General features: G+C 47.7%; 1 protein-coding gene across 3 annotated transcripts in view; it reads right to left on the reverse strand.

Moving 5' to 3' along the window:
• Positions 1–19,490, reverse strand: part of ARHGAP22 (Rho GTPase activating protein 22) — a 215,530-nt gene that overhangs the window by 127,186 nt on the left and 68,854 nt on the right. For all 3 annotated transcript variants that reach the window (XM_011950353.1, XM_011950354.1, XM_011950352.1), the window contains exon 2: positions 11,306–11,505. In XM_011950353.1, coding sequence (XP_011805743.1) covers positions 11,306–11,505 — 200 coding nt within the window. The remainder of the gene's footprint in view (positions 1–11,305; positions 11,506–19,490) is intronic.

Genomic DNA, 19,490 nt, shown 5'->3' on the forward strand with positions numbered 1-19,490 from the left:
CATGGTGGCGGCTTTTCAGAGCAAAGCAGAAACTTGCTTGGCTTCTTAGGGATGAGAACTAGAATTAAATCCTAAGGCCCCCATCTGACCGAATAAATACACTCTTGGCCAAGGGGAACCTAGAGAAACCTTAAAAACTGAGTTCCTGGCCATGATGGGAGGTCAAACATGCCTTGCTACATCCTTCTTCAGTTTAGACACAATATCTGACCAGCAGTAATGTTACAGTAATGATCATATGACTGAATTTATGGCAATAAGATACCAAGTTATAAATAAGACCCAAGGCCATTCCAACCAAAAGTTAAGTCACATACCCCTACATTTAAAGAATAAATGATGTTCTAAGTGTCACGGGTTTTTCTTTTTCTCTAGCAGTTCAACAGGCACTGGCCCCAAGAAACAAGTGCTAAAACAATTGTAGTTCACCATTAGACCTTGACTAACTGATCCCCAACCCCTGGTCCACAAGTTGCAATTGCAGCTTTGATTGGATGAGAGATGGACGTCAGTAATTTTCTCCTGATAAAAGACCACCAACCATAGGCTGGCTCTGACCAGTTAACAGGAGGCTGCACACGGAGTGCCTTCATGTCCCTGCTTCACCTATTGCTGTATAGGGCCTACCTGCAACGCATTTAAATGTTAAACCTCTCCTCCAGAGTGAATATGGGTCACATGTAATATGAGTGTTCAGTAGGCATGCATCAGGACCTCTTTGTGAATATTCATAGCTCCTCCTGTAACCCTACTTAGCTAATCTGTTCAGCATAAATTCCTGCCTTACCATCTATTCCCTCAAAGTGCCTGCCTTTTGGGGTCTACCAGAGGCTATGCTTCCTAGCCTGCAGATGGTCAGCCTGCAGGTTGCAACCCTTTATGAAAAATAAGATCTCCTTTCCAAATTCATAAATTGTGTGATTTTTAAGTTAACAGAGACCAAACCTGGAAATGGCACAGCATCACTTCTGTCTTATTCTGTTTGTCAAATAGTCACAAAGACAGCTCAGATTCAAGGGGAAGGGAAATAGACTCTGCTTGTTGGGAGAAGGGGCAGGAATGAGTGGCAGCAATCTTTGGGATTCTCTACCATGTGTCTTGCAGGGTTGCTGTGAGAATTAAAGCAAGTTAATACATGCAAAACACTTAGAACAAAGCCTGGTTCATCAGATATATAAAAATTAGCTTTTATTTAGATTCAAACTGTTGATCAAACTCAGGAAGTAAGGCAGAGGCGAGGTTGGAGCCATGTTGCCTGCCCCTAGACTTCACTGTTTGATTGTGTTGAATGATTTGCTAAACCTTCACTGGGTAAAGTTCCACCCAGGGGAGAAGGCCACCACTAGGGTATTTCCTGAATGGTTGAGCTAACTCTTATCATAGTCCTATAAGGTAGGTGTGGTTATTCTCAACTTACAAGGAGGAAACTGAGGCTCAGAGAGTGAAATATCTTTTCTAGTTACCAGCTAGAACTATCCTGGTTACTCTCCAGAAATCTGCCATTTTTCTCTATCATGCAAGATCCTGTAATATGACATGCTAAAATTTAGACACCAGGTATTCGTGGCAGACCTACCACCCACTAGTCTGGACTCCTAATCAAGAAAGGGAGTGAGGACTCTCTGAGGGGCTGGTCTCAGGGAGCCCTGCATGCTCGGGCAATCATTGTTTTCTAGATCTGCAACTTCCTTTTTATATTTCATATTAGATGCCTTTGCATGCTTCTTGAAGGTCTTTCATTTCAGAACCCATTCTAAGAATTATAACAGTCTTATCTCTGAGCGTTTAGGCAGCATGGACAACACTATTAACCACAGCAACTTCCATTTGTCCAATGCTTAGTGAAACCACAGCCTCAAAGGACCACATCAAAAGTAGGAATAAAAGGGCTTCAATGATCTTCCCAAATCTATAGCTAGTAGGTGGTATAAATGGGACTTGAAGCCAGGTATTCTGGTTCCAAATATTATGGTTTTTTTTGAGACGGAGTTTGGCTCTGTAGCCCAGGCTGGAGTGCAGTGGCGTGATCTCGGCTCACTGCAAGTTCCGCCTCCCGGGTTCATGCCATTCTCCTGCCTCAGCCTCCGGAGTAGCTGGGACTACAGGCACCCACCACCACACCTGGCCAATTTTTTGTATTTTTTAGTAGAGACGGGGTTTCACCATGTTAGCCAGGATGGTCTCGATCTCCTGACCTCGTGATCTGCCCGCCTTGGCCTCCCAAAGTGCTGGGATTACAGGCGTAAGCCACCGCACCCAGCCATATTATGGTTTTTTCCATTACAGTATAAAAGCTTTCATTCTACCTTTTTGAGCCCTACATTCTTCACCAGTACAATGGAAATTGATTGTGCCTGGCCTTGTAGAGATGCTATGTGAATGTTTATTGAACAAGTGTTTATTGAGCTTCTACTATGTGTCAGGCATTGTTCTGGATATTGAGACACAGAAATAAACAAGATAGACAAAAACCTGACCTTGGGCTTACATTCTAATAGGGAAGGCAGTCAATAAGCTCTTTGCCAATCCTCAGGCACTTTACAAAAACAATAAAGTATTTTTCCATTGAGGATCTAACACAAATCTGGGTCACACTGTGCACTCATTCATTTCATTTATTTTTCGTCATTCGTTCATTCATTCAATTATTCATGTAAGCATCCAATATTACTGGGTTCCAATTATGTGTCAAGTACTGCTGGGTGATGGGAAAAGAGAAATAATAAGACAGATTGAAACCCTACCTGAATGAGGTTTATCATCTAGAATGGAGAACAGACATTAAATTGAGGAAGTGTTATAAATAACAAGAGCAATATCAAAGCAGTAATATAATAATAGTAATGACATCCTCTTGGCTGGTTGAGTAACAATTTATAGCTTATGAAGGATGCACAGTTAGGGTTTGCTAAATCAACTTGAGCTGGGTGGAAGTTATGAGGTCTAGAAGTGAAGGGCATCTGACACAGGGGCAGTCCTGTGAGCTGTGAGCACAAGATGAGCTCTGACACCTGATGGCATTTTCACCATACCCCCAGGTGGTGCTGAGATGAGGGCCATGGAAGATAGAGCCTGCCAAAGGTGTGAGGTTTTGTGGGCAGACATTAATGGCACAGCAGGGGGTTGTCCTAGCAGTCTCACTGAACTTGTGTCAGCCTTCAGGCACTATCTGAGAGCGAGTACCTGTTAGTCTTGGCCTGATGTCAGCCCTTCAGTTCCGCCATTTGAGAAATGGAGACAACCCAGGCATCTACTCCAGGTCAAGGACTCAGCGAAGGAGCTTGATACAGTTTGGCTCTGTGTCTCCACCCAAATCTCATGTTGAATTGTAATCCCCAGTGTTGAAGGTGGGGCCTGGCGGGAGGTGATTGGATCATGGGAGCGGTTTCTCTGGTGGTTTAGCACCATCTTCTCAGTGCTGTCCTCAAAATAGAGAGTGAGTTCTCATGAGATCTGGTGGTTTAAAAGTGTGCGTGGCACCTCCCTGCTCTCTCTTTTGCTCCTGCTCTGGCCATGTGACATGACTGCCTGTTCGCCTTCTGCCATGATTGTAAGTTTCCTGAGGCCTCCTCAGAAGCGGAGGTCAGCATCATGCTTCCTGTACAGCCTGCAGAACTATCAGCCAATTAAACCTCTTAAAAAAATAAATCATACAGTCTCAGGTATTTCTTTATAGCAATGGGAGAATGGACTAACACAGAGTTCATGAAAGCAACATTTTGTTTTTTGTTTTTGTTTTTGATGTGCAAGTTTGCTAAACAATGGGCTGAGGAATGAGAAGATTTCCTGCAGGCTGAAATATTCCTGTGACTACCTTCATGTTATGGGATAGGATGACCTCTCTTTCTTCCCCTGAGGTTTCCTCTTTCTTAAAGATTTCTAGTTTCTGACTGTCCAATATTAATGTTACACTCCTAGAAGTGCATGTGCGTTGCCATCCATCTTGTCTTCCTCTCCCCTAGTCCCAAGCTTTTACTCAATTACATCAAACTTTAAATCAATCTCCTATGGCTCCTTATTGCTGAGCTTCCCTCAATTATTCTCCTGGAAAAAAAAAAAAAGCAGAGCATACAACAGAAACCTAGCCTACTCTCAAAGTGATTTTTAAATTGCCTCTTCTAGAATATAACGTTGCATCAACCATGGCGGGTGGGTGGCCGGGGGAAGTGTGGATTCCAAACTCCACCTGCCATGCTCCCTCCCCTGCTTCTTCCAAGGCCCCCAGCCCTTGTTCCAGCATGGTGAGGATTTTCTTCGCCTCAGCTGATATTAGAACACGAGCCCCATCTAAGTGGCCTTTCTGCTTCCAGCCTGGTCCTGGCCAGCCCCTATCTGTGCTGCTGCAGGATGACTCTCCTCTTGGGGCTCTGATGGCCAAGTCTTAGCAACCCACAACCTTCACCGACCCCTATCGTAGCCCATGGAGTGAGGACCTAGATCCTAGGTGTGGCAGTGAAGCCCCTCTACAGGTGTCCTCTGGTCCCACATCTGCATTTTGTGTTACCACCTGTAGGATGAGCATCCTATGCCGTACGCTTCAGAGACTATGGGCTCTCCACTGGGTGTGGGCTGCCAGACACACAGCATCCATGAACCTTCCACCCCATCCCTAGGTTCATTCTGAACACATCTTCCAAGAACCTCCAATATGCCAGGGCCTCTTCAGAGGCCAGTGTGGGGCTCAGTGGCCCTTTCTAGAAGAGGAAGCCCTTGACCTGGCCTCCCCCTTCTCCTCCTGGTCATCCAAAGAACCTCTAGGGCTGTGACCCTACTGCATTTCTTTCTTTTTTTGGTTTTAGTTTTTCCTTTCTTGTTTAAATTTTTAAAATACTTTAAAATATGGACTTACATGAAGATAATCTCAACGTGAGAAATTACAATAACACAGAAAAAAATGCAAGCTGACCTTGTCACCAGCTCACTCCCCTGCCCTACATCCCTGCCCCGTGGCTCTGATTTGTCTTATTCATATTCTCAAAATCTCAAAAATAAATTATTTCCATCTTATTTCACTTTTTTTTACAATGAAAGTTATACTTGCACATAGTTTGAAGAATCAAGAGTTCTACACGGCTTATCATGAGGCAGCAAATTCTTCCTCTGCCATTGCCTGAATCTGTCACCATGTTCTATGCTCTCAGATGAGGTTTCTTATCTTTTTTTAAAGATATTTATTTCTAATTAGTATGCTTATGTTACTCCTTTTTGATTTTACATTTTAGTCATTATCTATGGATTTCCTAGCATGTGTGGTGAGACTTTGTTTTCTGCCCCTTCTCCACCCACAACACCCCCGCACCCACCGCCACCCGACCACATGCCTTCCCATACCTACACGGTAATTTTGGTTATCTCAGTTAATATTTAGGGTTTATACTCCCATCCTGGGGAATTTATTTCAAGCATTTCTCTAAAGACTCCTTTCCCTTCATTTCTCTCTTCTGTCTTTCTAAAACTCCTTCTGTTCGGACATTGGGTTGTCTCTCTTACTGTCCTCTTCTTCCTAGGAGTGTCAAGTTTTCATCAACCCTTCTTTGGAGTTTTTTATTCATGATATCTTATTTCTGACTTCTGGGGATGGGTTCCACCTCCGACTCTTCCGTATTTACAGATTCTCTCTGAGGATATTACAGTAGTTTTGTATAACAATTTTCCTCCCCCTGCACACTATCTGCTGCCTGCAACTTGCTTTTTGTTTTCTTCCTGTTTTTGTCTCGGTTCCTGAAATGACAGTCTTTCCTCCAATGTCTGCTGCACCAGGCCTATCACTCCCACTTGGGAATGGTTCTCTATGGAGCTGACTGTGTGGTGTCTGAGGACAGGGAGGGCATACATAGGGAGGTCCACCTCAGCTATTTTACTGGAGAACCTCTGGAGAAAGTTACTGGAGAAAACTCATCAGTTTCCTTCCTGGGTGCTACTACTGACTGCTGGGGCTTGGGAACCAAATGTGGATGGAGACTGGGGGCTAAGCAACTGGTCTGTACATTGATGTTCACCCAACCTTCCTGTTCTCTAAGATACTCCACCAAGAACAGGGCCAGATTCCCCAGTCTGAAGGACTCCCTCTTATGCTCAGAGAATACAACTCTAGTCTTACAGCTGAGTGGGGGCAGGCAGTCACCTCTTGGCACTGGATTGTTCAGAAAATCTGAGATATAACTGCTTTTTTTTGGTATTTCTTTTTGGAGACGGAGTCTTGCTCTATTGCCCAGACTGAAGTGCAGTGGTGCAATCTCGTGTCAACTTCCACCTCCCAGGTTCAAGCAATTCTCCTGCCTCAGCCTCCTGAGTAGCTATGATTACAGATGTGTGCCAGCACGCCCAGCTAATTTTTGTGTTTTTAGTAGAAACGGGGTTTCACCATGTTGGTCAGGCTGGTCTCGAACTCCTCACCTCAAGTGATCTGCTTGCCTTGGCCTCCCAAAGTGCTGGGATTAGAGGCATGAGCCACTGCGCCCGGCCCTAACTGCTATTTTCTAAGTTAACCTTCACCCAGTGCTCCTGTCCTAAGCTCCTTTTTTGCCCTCATTTCCAGAGACATCTAGTCCTACCAAGCCCCAAGTCTTTGAGGAGTTTTGTTTTGCAAACCAGACAGCTTCCGTACTCTCCTTTGTGCTGGCTTGGGATTTAGCTGTCTTGGATCAGCTAAATAGATCAGCAGCCTCTCCCTCATCTGTTTTCCTGCATCCAGAATGCTGTCTCCCCTCATGTTATTTCCATCTAGTTGTGCTCGTGCCTTTAAAAACATCCCTTTAGTGCTGTATCTTGAAGTCTTGTGATGCAGAGGAGCCAAATGTGACTTTTAAATGTCACCCTTAACTGGAAGTTTGAATTTGAGTTTTGGTTTTCTCATTAACTGCAGAGGTATTACACAGGGTGTGTGTGTGTGTGTGTGTGTGTGTGTGTGTGTGTTTGATCCTTGCTCTCTCATGCCTGCAAACTTTCCTCAATGTCATTTTGTTATTAACTTGTCTTTTTTGCTTTAGCATTATTGACAGTGAATGGGTCTCTGATTTCATTTTTTGAAAAAGTTTTTTTTTTTTTTTAAAGGCAAAACAATGAGTATTCTTTGTTTATGTCTTCCTCAAAGCTGTGTCATTAGGAGCAGTAAAGTTCACAGCTGCTCTCTTTTCTCAGTAGGTTATCTATATGAGGAACGATCTCTCTCTGTTCCCCTTTTTTCTTAGCATCTTGAATTCTACTTTATTTGATGTTACTAAATGTGCTTTCTTTTTGCTCACATTTACTTTCTTACCTTTTTTTGTTGTTGTTCTTTTGCTTTTTAATCTTTTTGTTTATTCCTCTCTCTTTATTAGACCCAGTTCACACTTTCTATTTTAAGGGATAGATGAATCTAACCTATTCACATTTATTATGAGAAACAAAATGTTTGTACCTTCTTTTGCTCTCTTATTTATTTGCTTTTTACTTGTCTTTCTTTCTTTTTTTTTTTTCCTTTTCCCCATTTTGTCCCATTTGCTCAATTGATCACATTTAATTTTTTACTTTTTTTTTTGATCTTAGGTTTTGAGAGTTATACTTTCCATGTCTATTCTGTTCCATTTCTATTCAAAGCCAAGAAACCCACAACAAATAAAGGACCAAGATAACTAGACTTAAAGTGAGTTCCCAACAGTGGAAATAGACCAGGCTGATCAACAAAGAATGTGGCAGGAGTTTTCATGACTCAACATTCCGAGCACAAGCTAAAATCACTAAGGTTTAAAAAACCTGGAAGCCTTTACTTGTGAAACTGTGGGATCTGTCTGCTGGAAACCCTCAGGGACAGGTGCTGGGAAAAGCTGGAAGAACAAGGGCTCACTTTCAGGCTCTGCTGTGACATGCCTTTGCCTGATCTTTCCATCTGAGCTTGCACAAGCTGCTTCCTCTTTCTCTGTCTTGAACTGTCTTGTCTCTATGCTCTCTGTCCTCTGCTGACCCTCCTGCCAGCAAGATGGGGAGAGGGGAAGAGATAGGGCTTTGGAGAGAGAACAAGGAATGTGGGCTGGGAGTGATTCTCCTCCTGTGTTGTGAGCTCTGCACAGCATCAAGTGTGGCTGGATATCCCTCTTCCCGACAGTTACATCTGCTGGTGCAGCCCATCCTACAGGAGCGTGCTGACCGCCTGGGCCCCCTGTCACTGAGAACAGTGAGCAGAGCATATTTTTCCAGGAACCAGATATTGAGAATTAGTCTATTACATGCAGTTCATGCAATTAAACAGAAATTTGTGAGGCTATTTTGCCAGCAGCTGCGCAAGTTTGAGATCATACTGATAAGCTGAATGAATCAAAATTGACCGACATTTGCCTTGAGATTGGGAACCTGGGCAGTGGGGTGCCATAGAAGCCTGGTTTTGTTGGGGGAAATGGGGAGAAGTTTTAATGTCCCAAGAGGCATTGGGAGTGAGTGCCAGTCAGACCCAGAAAGGCCACAAGAGCTCTGGGGGCAAATGCTGGCATCTGCTAGGAGACACTGACCCCTCTCATGATCCAATGTGCTCCCTGACAATAAATGCCCTGGTCCATTTTGGATTGGGCTTGAGGGCTGCTCTTGTGTGCAGGCTGTTGACTGTGGATGTCCATGCCTCCGTTTTATTAGTTACTTCCACCAGAGGATGCAGAGGTCTGGAAAACGTGGCAGGGGAGGGAGAGGAGTGTCTGGCTCAGAAATTTCAGGAGATAGAGGTTCCTTATGGAGCTAGTTGATGGGTGAGGGCTCCCAGGGCCACCTCAAGGCTCATTATAAGGAATACGTGGGGACGCCTGTGGCAGAGGAGGCTCTGTCCATGTGTGGCCTGGGTGGCCTCAGGGTCATGAGAACCCAGGCTCTCCCAGCATCACAAAGTCCTGCTCCCAGGAGGCAGTGCTGTGGGCTTGGCCAGGAGGAAGGTGACAGTAAGGGTCCAGGTAGGGCTCTGAAAAGCTGGGGACAACTCTGGCAACTCTGTTCACAGTAATCAGAGTAACAGGTCACCAACAGGTCAGCCAGGAAAGCCAAGACACTGTTGATGGGCCAAGGCTGGTCTACAAAACTGGGAGGCCAGAAAGAAATGACTGTGGGGAACCAGAAACATGGTGCCCAGCCTAGGGGTGAGCCTGGGGGGCAGTTGGGGGCCAGGTGAGGGTAGGGCTGGGTGGGCTTGTGGGCTCAGATTTGAGTATCCAGTGTGTTAGGATTTGTACCCAGTTATGTGTATGTTATACAATTTAACCCCAGTTCATCCCTGTGATGGAGGTAATATTGTCTCCATTTTACAACTGATACAATCTAAAGTAAAAAAAAAAAAAAAAAGGACTCCCCCCAAGCCATTGTAAACAAATGTGAACCTGAAACAGCCAATCCTTCAAGATGAGTCTCCAGGGGCTAACTGGGCCTAAATTTAAAATAGGGCCAAGTCAAGTGGACATTGAATGACTAGGGATCACACATGTACTCTGCCTTCCCCTAAAGACCAGACTCCTGTTTAACTTTGGGACTTTCAGAGCTCACCTGAACCAACCAATCAGAGTTCACCTGAACCAACCAATCAGAACTCACCTTCCAGTGCTCAGCGTATCAATCCTCAGAACTAAATGAGTCTGAATCCTTTATTTGCATAAACAGACCTGATTGGGAACCTAGGTTGGCACGTTTGCTATAAAACCCTTCCTATGTTTTCTGGAACACACCTTCACCTTTTACAGGGAAGCTGCGTGTCCCCAGTTTGCAAACTGTTCACTGGAATAAAGTCTCTTTCCTCCATGTTCCATTTCAGAAAACTTTTGTTCACACTGCACAGCTGGCATGCTAGGTCTCATTCAGATCTAGCTGATTCCAGAGTTCCTATCCGGCTCACTTAACTGCTCAGAGTTCTCCTTTCTCATACAGTCAAGGAGGCTGGACAACGTAGGGGTTTTCTGAATCCACCTTCATGATTTTTGTCATACGCACATTTCATCTGTGCTATTATTTGTGTAAAAGTTTTCCTGAAGCAGTCTTCTAATTAATTTATTTTTATTGTGGTAATGTGTGTGTAACACAAAGTCTACTATTTGAACCACTTTTAAGTATATAGGTAAGTGCCATTAAGCACATTCACGTTGCTGTGAAACACTTTTTGGTTTTAATGTCAATACACAGTATTTTAGAAAGGAAAACTGATATCTCTACCACAAGCGGGAACCAGAATTACTGTCCATAGAGGTAGCTATTGGAATGAACAGAATGAAGGCAGAAAGTTATTCACGAGCAGCCAGTTCCTGTTGCACTGAAGGCTCTAAGTAAGATGAGGCCTGTTCCCCTTTCACCTCCGTGCCCCCATATTTTGTTTAAAAAGAGGATCCAAGTGTTTGAGAAGTGTCAAAGGTAGGCTCACAGGGTTGACACTTCATCCTTGACATGCTCAGAAGAACTGAAAGAGGAGAGAAAGGGACATTTTCTCATGCCCAGCTCCCCCTTCACTCCTTGCCCATCCCAGAGCCCCTCTCTGCCCCCACACTGTGGGGATGGCTGGGATGTGAACCAGGCCCCTTCCCAGCAAGATTCTGTGACCTGTGACTCTGCCCACTCTGACTTGGACCTGTGACTAGGAGCAGCTTTTGGGACAAGTCCTTTAAGGTCCATTCCCATTTTCTCCCCAAGAGATACCCTTTCTCTTTCTGAATCCCATCACAGGAACTGGATTGCCCGAATGCTTCTGGCTCAGGTGTCTTGGATGGCAGCACACAGAGTATCTCATTACGACATTTGCATGGGCCTCTGTGTGACGAGGCTGCACTGTGGTGGGTGGGGCTACTAGCTGCTCTGAGGGAGTAAACTTAGTGCAATTTGGATAGAAAGGCAGACATTTAAAGCACCTGCTTAAAATGTGGGTCTCACAGTTCTGGACACAGAAACCCTATGTGGGATAGGCACAAAGGCTTCAGAGTGAGCCAGGTTTCAGTTTGAGGCTAGATGTGTCTGGTGATCCATTTTCCTGCAAGATAGAAGTAATGAAATGTGTGCATGTACATCTTTCTTGGAAGCATGAAGGGGTCAAAAAGACATGGAAGAGTTGTTTTCTTAAGTTGGGCAGGGACGTTCTCTATCAACATTTTAAGGAAACAATTTCATTGCAGAAGTTGTGGACATGTTCCAGTAAAACAGCCTGTGATACCAGGAACATGGGGGATAAGAGTGAAAATTACTTTGGAAATCCTGGAGAAACATCATTGTGATGGAGTCAGTGACTCTGTGCCTTCCTCCCTTCTCCTAGGCATGGTCTTCCCTCTTGTGGAACCCTGCTGTGATGCCCACGGCAGACCGCACATGCACTTCTCACCTGGGGCTTGATCTCATCTTTGTCCTTGTAGTAGAAAAGCTGATCCCCACGCAGCACAAACCAGCGCTGCTGCCAGTTCTTCATGATGCTCCTCTGCTTCTTCAGCCAGCCCGCCTTCAGCACGGGGCCCAGCCTGTGAGGGCATGGCGTCCGCCCGGGGCTCCGGCTCTGCTCCCCCATCACCAGGCTCTTGGAGCGGGCTGAAAGCCAAGGACACACACAGTGAGCATGAAGGCAGTGTGCCTGCTATCAGTCCTGCCCCCATCCCAGTGTCCTAGCTGCCTCGTGACTGAGGCATGGGAGCCCAGGCCAGCAGGATGTGAGCAGCTGGGCCTACTTCCCCTTGGCATTGAAGGGGCATGGGTTGGAGTATCTGTGCAGCAGCCCGCAGTGATCCCCCTGGGGTAGGGGTACACCCTGCCCACCTGGTTAGTTTCTGCTCTGTCCCTGGGATCCTGGGTTCTTCATTCCTCCAGGTTTGTTCATCCATGCATACATGTATCCATCCATGCATCCATCCATGAATCCATGGATTCATCCATCCACCCGTTCATTTGTTCAATGATTAATTTATTCATTCAGCCATTGTTTATTGATTTCTTACTATGTGCACAGAACTGTTCCAGTTTTCCAGGGGACAAAGTAGTGAAATAAAAAACAGATAAACATCTGTATCCTCCTGGAGCTCACAGTCTAGCAGGATTCTTGTTGCTCAGGTCCAGAGGGAGCTGGCCCCACCCAGATCTGGCTTCTGCTTAGTCCCTCTCCTGTGGAGGCATCAGAGCCCCGAAAGCCTTTGTATTTGTTCTCTGGGACCATCCCAAAGTGGGGCCTCTGCTTCAGCTGTTTGCTGTGGCTTGTTGGTGGCTGACTGGGAGGGCAGAGGGGCCAGCACTCCTACCCCAGAGCTTCTGAGCACCCGTGAGCCCTGCAGGTCCTTCTGGTTGATGGTGCTGAGCCACACCCTGCCAAGGTTGGTGCTGCCCTTCACAGGGATGACTGAATTCTTGTCCCCTCTGCCCCTACCCCTTCCCCTTCTGTCCCCCTTCTTCACTCTCCCCTGTCACCAGGGAAGCTCCTCTCCTCTCTCTGGCCAGTATCAAGGCCATTGCCACAGTGATCAGTAGGAGGGGCCATCTTGAACTCTGGAGAAATAATTCTGACTTCAAATGTAATCACACCTGTAATTCTTAGACCATGGATCCTAACTTGTGATTGGAAAGCACAGTGCCTGTGACCTACAATTCTTGCACTGTATCTGTGATTCTGTGTATGTGTGTGTGTAAGCTCTTCCCACTACACTAGTGACTGCAGTTCTCTAAGCCTGGCCTACTTCTGCTCACATGTTCCCACTAGCCTGGACTTTTCTTCCACCCCTCTCCCATCCATACCCTGGCATTAGCCGCATGGTGAGCTCCTACATCCTTCAAGAGCCAACTCAAAGGACACATCCTCCATGGAGCCTTCCTTCTGAATCTCCTCCAAATAGTCACCCCGTCCCCTACCAGGACAGGTGGCCCATGGCTGGTGATTATCTGTGTGATTGCTTTTCTGCCACTCTGAACTGAAGGGTGGGGACTGCAGGAGATGATGTCTTACCCAGTTCTATATGCATGTCCCCATCACTGTGGGGGGCAGGGAATAGACGTAAGTCATGGTGGTCAAATATCACTGGATACTTAGGGTCATCCTTATTGTTAGGTATTTTTTGTATCTTAACATTACATTAAATATTACACAGCACTCAGGCAGTGTCTGAGGACACATTATAGCCTGGGGTGTTGGGAAAAAAGCTGAGTGTTGGGAGAGAAGCTGAGGCAGGGCTTGGAACATGTCCAGGGTCCAGGGTCTAAAACCCCTTGTGGCCTTTGCAATGTGTCTAGACTTGCTGACTCCTTGCTTCTAGCACTCCCATTATCTCAAGTAAACATATGTTTTAAAGCACAGCTGTAGCTCATTCACTTGATATACTGCTTCCTTTCAACCCCCACCTCCTTACCACCTGTTTCTTGGTTTGATCAGCAATAAATAGTGTGGACTCCCAGAGTTCCAGGCCTTCACAGCCTCCATACTAGCGTTGGCTCCCCGGTCCCACTTTCTCTCTCAACTTGTCTTTTCTCATTCCTTTGACTCTGCCGGACTTCGTAGCCCCCATGGCCTGGTGTTGAGTCCAATCACCCCAACACTGGTGTTCACACCTTCACCTCAAGTGTCATATGGCCTGGGGTATAATACTGAATCTCTATCACTTTTACACGGGCCCCTGCTCTGGAAGGGGTTGGCTCATGGACAACAGTGGCATTCACGGGAGGCCTCATCTCTTCTCTCTGGCACCCAAGTAGCTGTGATAGATCTATGGGTACCACTAGCCACCCTAGTGTCAGACCGTCTACGTCCTCACCCACTCTGCCTTGATTCCCTGTTGCCATCCCTCTGCTGCTGGAGAGGTTAGGGTTGAATGCTCTAGCCTTGCCTTGGCTGTATTTTGGCCCAGAGAGGAAGTGGGTTGTTTGCATGCTTGCTCCTGCCCACTGAAGCTGGATTGGTGATTCCTCAGGACAGTGGCTTTTTTCCAGAGACTAAAGGGAAGGCAATTCAGGGAGCTGAATGTGGATCACATGGCCCAGGCCTTTCATGGAAAACAGCCCCCTCTGAATCCCAACAATGCCCTGAACCTGGGCTTGAGCTTCACCTTATCTGTGTTTCAGAATGATGGGCACTTTTGTTCCTTCCCCTCTGTGGGGTTGGTCCCCACGCTTGTTCATGTAGATTTAGAGTGTGCCTCACTCCTTTATTTCTATGGCTGGTTACTATCCCTGCAAATGGACACACCATACATTGCCTTTAGATTTTCACATAGATGGGTATTGGCATTCTCCTCAATGTGAGGTATTTAATTAAAAAGATGTTGGGACCCAACTGAAGAAATACAGGCTTTGGACTAAGGCTTGGTTTGCATCACTGCCAGCTCTGTGAACTCTCTGTGCATCAGTTTTCCAGTCAGAAAACTGGGCCCATATGAGATGACAACACCTCACCCAGCAGGGTAAGCTGGCAAAGGGGAGACACCATAACTGCAGAGTGCTTAGACATACAGGTGCCTAGTAACGGATTACTATGGTGATGAGGATTAGGATAATGGAGATGGTGCAGTGGATGTCTCCATGCAGAATTTGTGTCCTAAAGCTGGGCTCCCAGCAGCGAGGTCACAGAGCAGAGAATGGACCGCTCTCTGGCCCCTGGCCCTTTAAATGCCACTACACACTGCCTTCTAGAGATGGTGTGTGGCTGTATTCCACCACACAATTATGCCAGTGTGCCACTTTCCCCATCACCACCAACATGAAATAGTATAATTTGAGCATTCCTACTCCATAATTTAGTAGGTATAAAATGACACATAGTTATTATCTTAGCTGTTCTGATTAATCAGCTGGAACATCTTTGCATGGGCTTTTACTAATTGTATGAGACATCTGCTCATTCCCTTTGCCTATTTAGCTGATTGCCCACAGCAGGAGGAGCACCAAGTCAAACTCAGTGGCATAAAAACCCGGAGTCCTGGAGGCCCAGAGCTACCGGGCCCCCTTTTTCTCTCCCCAGGAGCCCCAGTCCTTTCCTGCAAGTCTTCCTACAGCCTAGAATTTCCAGACACCTGTATTTCCAGACACTTGTAGCACCCTATCCCGCATCTGTGCTGCACAGCCCTGGCTGCTCTGCAACCTCAGCAGCCCTGTGTGGAGGACAAAGACTTGGAAGAAACCACCCTGCCCAGATGAGGGTGAGCTGAGCCTCTGATGAGACAGGTGGGGTTGTGCCAGAAGTGCCAGAACAGCATCAGAAGGGGCCTTTCTGCTCCAGGGCTGCCCCCTCCCCTTCTCCATCTCAAGCCAGTGAAGGGTTGAGCAGGGCTGGATTCAGCAGCACTCACCAGTCCCTTTCCAGGGTGGGGGTTTCATCAGGCCCTGTGAGGTGGAGCTGACAAGGATTATCAGGACTGCTGGGCTCGAGTGGAGCCTGGCAGGGGACTGAGGAGGACAGGGACAGGTTTGCCTCTCTGGTTACTGAGTTTTCTTATCTGGGTCTCAACGTGCTCCTCTCTAAACTTCCTTTAGTGAGTTGAGAATTGCTGGCCAAATTAGGTCACCAGTGCCTGGGCTTTTGTTGTTTAATTACGTGAGATTCCTACCATGAGACTCGACAGATGTTGTTTCCCCTGGCGGTGAGGAGTCTCTGGAGCAGGTGGGTTGGCTCAGGCCTCCACTGTCTATTCTTGAATTTTCCTTTATCTCTTATCACAGAATCTTCAAGGGCTATGGAGAACCTTTTGTCCTTCCACATATGTTTGCAGAGCACTCTTTGGGGTCTTCAGGAGGGACTGAAGTCATGGAATGGTCTAGAGCTACATCCCTGATTCTGTCTCTTGTCTTCTATTATGACAGGGCCTGAAGCTGGCTCATTAAATGCACCTGCTCTTCCTTCCGCATTCCCCCATAGCATCCTGTGCAGGGCTGGTGCACGTTAGGAGCTCAAAAAAAACTCAGTGACTTATCAGCAGAGTCCGACTCCTCTGAGCGCTGCTGCACCCTCTGTCCTAGCGGTGGACAATGTCTATGAGGTGCTCTCTGTCCAGGCATGCCTGCCCCAAGAAGGGTGAGCCCCCTGTGCATAGGACCATGGATGCTGAGCCTGGCCAAGAGCAGGATCTTGTGCTATCAATATGTGGCAGACTGCAGGACTGGCCTGTAGTCAATGTGGCACGACAAAGAAGGTGGGCACATTCTGTGCCCTGATGCCCAAGGCCCAGGCATCAGACCTCCTGAGAGCTTCAGGTAAGGAGGGAGCAGGTACCATGTTCACTGGGGCAAGGGAGTCGGTAGGCAGTAAGCTCTGGGTGGTTTCTATTTCAGCAGATGCAGGCATCCTCGAGGGTCCCACCTGCCCCACCCTGGAGGAGAGGAAAGGCTGGCTCCAGCCCCTCCGACAGGGAGGCACTTCCTGCAGATACTACTGAAGTTGCCAAACCAGCCTAGGATTTTCCCCAGCTGATCAATCATATTAGGCTGATGGAGCTTCTTGAAAGGAAAATAATCATTGCTATGATTTATTAATAACCGCTGTTCCTATCATCAGCACTTCCTTTAATCAATTTATTTGGTCCTGTTAATATTTAAACCAGGCCTCAAGTCAAACAGCTCTGGCATTCTAAGTCTCCAGAATGGATCCAGGTTTCTGGAGGGGCCCCAGGAGCAGGCCCCAGGCAAGCTCAGGACCCAGGAAGGAGGAGGGTGCCCTTCGCTCTCCAACCTCCCCAAAGGTGGCTCTTCAATGCACATGCAGGACCATCCATTCACTCATCCATTTATTCCAAATCTATGGAGCTCCTCCAGGTACAGAGCCCAATTGACTTGATGGTGTTCCCTGTGGGGTCCCCCAGTCTGGCAGGGGAAGTAAATCACAACCACCACATAGGGATGAAAGAGCACAGGCCTGTGGGGCAGGAAAAGGCTGTGGATGCTGACCCTGAGGTGCTCACCCTTCTGCTGTAGACCTCTGCTGAGGTCCCTCCACCCCGGCAGAGGGAGCCCCTAGGCCGGGCCTTGAAGGATATTAGAGTGTGGGATGACCTCAGGAGAGGTGGGGCTCAGGCGTAGGAGGAAGAAACTAGCCTGGCACTTGCAATCTCTTGGCTCACATGAGTGCAAGTGCCAAGGGGCCACTGTCACCTCGTCTTGCTGACAGGCGCATCTTGAGAGGGTGGCCCACACACCTGCCTCTCCTTCCTCACCCGGCAGTCCCCACCAACTCCTTGCATTTGGAGATTTTGGCCTCTCCTGATATTGCTCTGACCAAATCCAACCTGAATTGGATCTCAGGGTCTCATCCTCCAGTGCCCTGTGGTGGCTCAGACACTGTTAATCACTCTCTGCTTCTGGAAGCTCTTCCTTCCTCCCTCTCTGCAGAGCCCAATACCAGCGTTTTTGTCCAAGTTCCTTTCTGCCTTCCCAGCCTGCTTCTGGCCTCAACTTCCTCCATCCTCCCAAATCCTGCTGTTGCCCAGGGTTGTCCCAGCTGTCTCTATTTCGTTATGAATCCCAGGGCGTTATTTCTGCCCGGATCTTACTCAGGAGCTTCAGATTCATGTGTCAAACCATCTGCAGGACACTCCAGAGAAATGTCTCATGGTTATCTGGGCCTATGTCCAAATTCAACATGTCTCTCCCCAGCCCACTCCTCCTCCCCATTCTCATCCAGGGCTCCACGACCAACCAGACTTGACAGCTTGGACATGTTCAGACAAATCCCTCCCCGTCAAGCCCTAGAGTCCCTTAGTTTCCAAATCTGAAGATTTTCTCTGTGCATTCTGCCTTCTTTTCATCTCCCCTTTACTGAACCGATTTGTATATAACCATCCCTTGCCTGGGCTACTTCCTGACTCTTAGCTCCTGCCTTCCACAAGATTCTCCAAAATAGATATGCAGCTACTAAGGGAGCTACACACAGATCTTCCTACACAGAGTTCTAAAAAATCTTACTCTTCACAGAAGTAGTTACGGTATTTACTACGCACAGAGGAAAATCCAGTCCCAGCCTGGCAATCGCCACCGTTTCGCAGCACAGGATTTTCCTCTGTGTAGCTCCCTCCACACTGCACCCCACAGGCATGTACAATTATTATGTGTCAATTTTAAACAAAATTTTCAAAAGCAGGTAAACCATGCCAAGGGAAGAGAGTTAAGGTCGCAGTGTCTTGGGTGGAGAGGTGAAGGTACACAAGGGCCACTTTACAGAGAGAGGGTAGGGATGACAGGAGGGGGAGTACAGCAAAGGAGCCCGGAGAACTCTTTCAGGAATGTTCCCTGCAAGCAGGAGAGAAGCGGGGAGTATGCTGGAGGGGAGGGTGGCATGGAGGGGCAGGGTGCCCCTTGCTAGAATGGGAGGGACCTGAGCCGGTTTAAGTGCATTTGGACTGGCAGAGGTGGAGGCTGTGGGTGAGGGTCGGATGGGGTGATGAGTCAAGAGGGAGCTTCCTGGGAGGTGACAGGACATGGAGCCTGAGCTCAGGTGGTTGGAGGTTAGCATGAGATGGCAAGACACTCTCCTCGGCTGTGGCAGGGGGCAAGGAGGTGCTCTGTAGCAGGAATGAGGCCTTCCTCTGCTCCGAAGTGCCCCACCCGCTGTGGCCCTACTTGCTGGGATTAGAGAGCCTACCTGTTCACCATAACCCTCCTTGTGCTCATCCTGACAATGTCCCCATCCCATGCCTCTATATTGCTGCTGCCCTGAGCTGTATCTGTGCCAGGGTGCCCATAAACCCTTGGGTGGCCTGGTCCAGACTGTGCAGGTCGTGCTGAGCCCCGCCATCTGGCCTGTGAGGGAGGAAGTGGGCTGCACGCCTTCCCAGTCACTGAGGATGGTAGACTTTGCGCTTGCTGCATGACTCTGGCCTGGCTGTCCTGGTAACGCTGGAGGTGGACATGGGGTATGGCTTCCTCTTGGGGTGAGATGAGAGAAAGAAGGAACTCAGTGCGTGGGCAGGGTGGGGCTGGGGTGGGTGGGCAATGGAAGGGATGGACTTGCACAAGAGCCTGTGACGGCCAGAGCTAGGGCCAGATGGGTGACCTGAATAGTTTCACTTATTTCTCAGAGCATAAGAGAAATAATCTCAACCAGTGAATACCCCATCCTCAGACCTTCCTTGCTCCCAGCTGCTTTGTTTCTCACCTGAGTTACTGCTGCAGCCTCTTCAAAACAGGGCAGGCAGCAAGTTCTTAAGCGTGGGACTTAGATCATGTTCCTCCCTATGAAAACCCTGCAGGCTTCTGAGCTCGCTCAGAGCAACAGTCAGATCCAACACTATGGCCTATGAGGGTCCTGGGGATCGGCCACATGGCCTCTCGGCCTCCTCTGTCCTCTCCTGTCCTGGCCGCACTGTCCCCTGCTGTTCCTGCAGACGTGTGCCCAGCATCTGGCTCTACACCTGCCATATGCCCTCTGCTCACTGGGCCCTCCTGGATGCCCTAGGGTTCCTCTCTCAGCCCCTTCACTCTTTACTGAAACATCACTTTTTCAACGACGCCTCTCTTACCACTCTTTAGAAACCATCCCCCACTGCTCCATTTCTCCTTCCTGCTTTACCTCAACATTTACTTCGATTATATTACAGAAATGGAAGAAAGTAAGT

The sequence above is a fragment of the Colobus angolensis genome, unplaced genomic scaffold (genome assembly GCF_000951035.1).
Source record: "Colobus angolensis palliatus isolate OR3802 unplaced genomic scaffold, Cang.pa_1.0 Scaffold306, whole genome shotgun sequence".
Taxonomy (NCBI): domain Eukaryota; kingdom Metazoa; phylum Chordata; class Mammalia; order Primates; family Cercopithecidae; genus Colobus; species Colobus angolensis.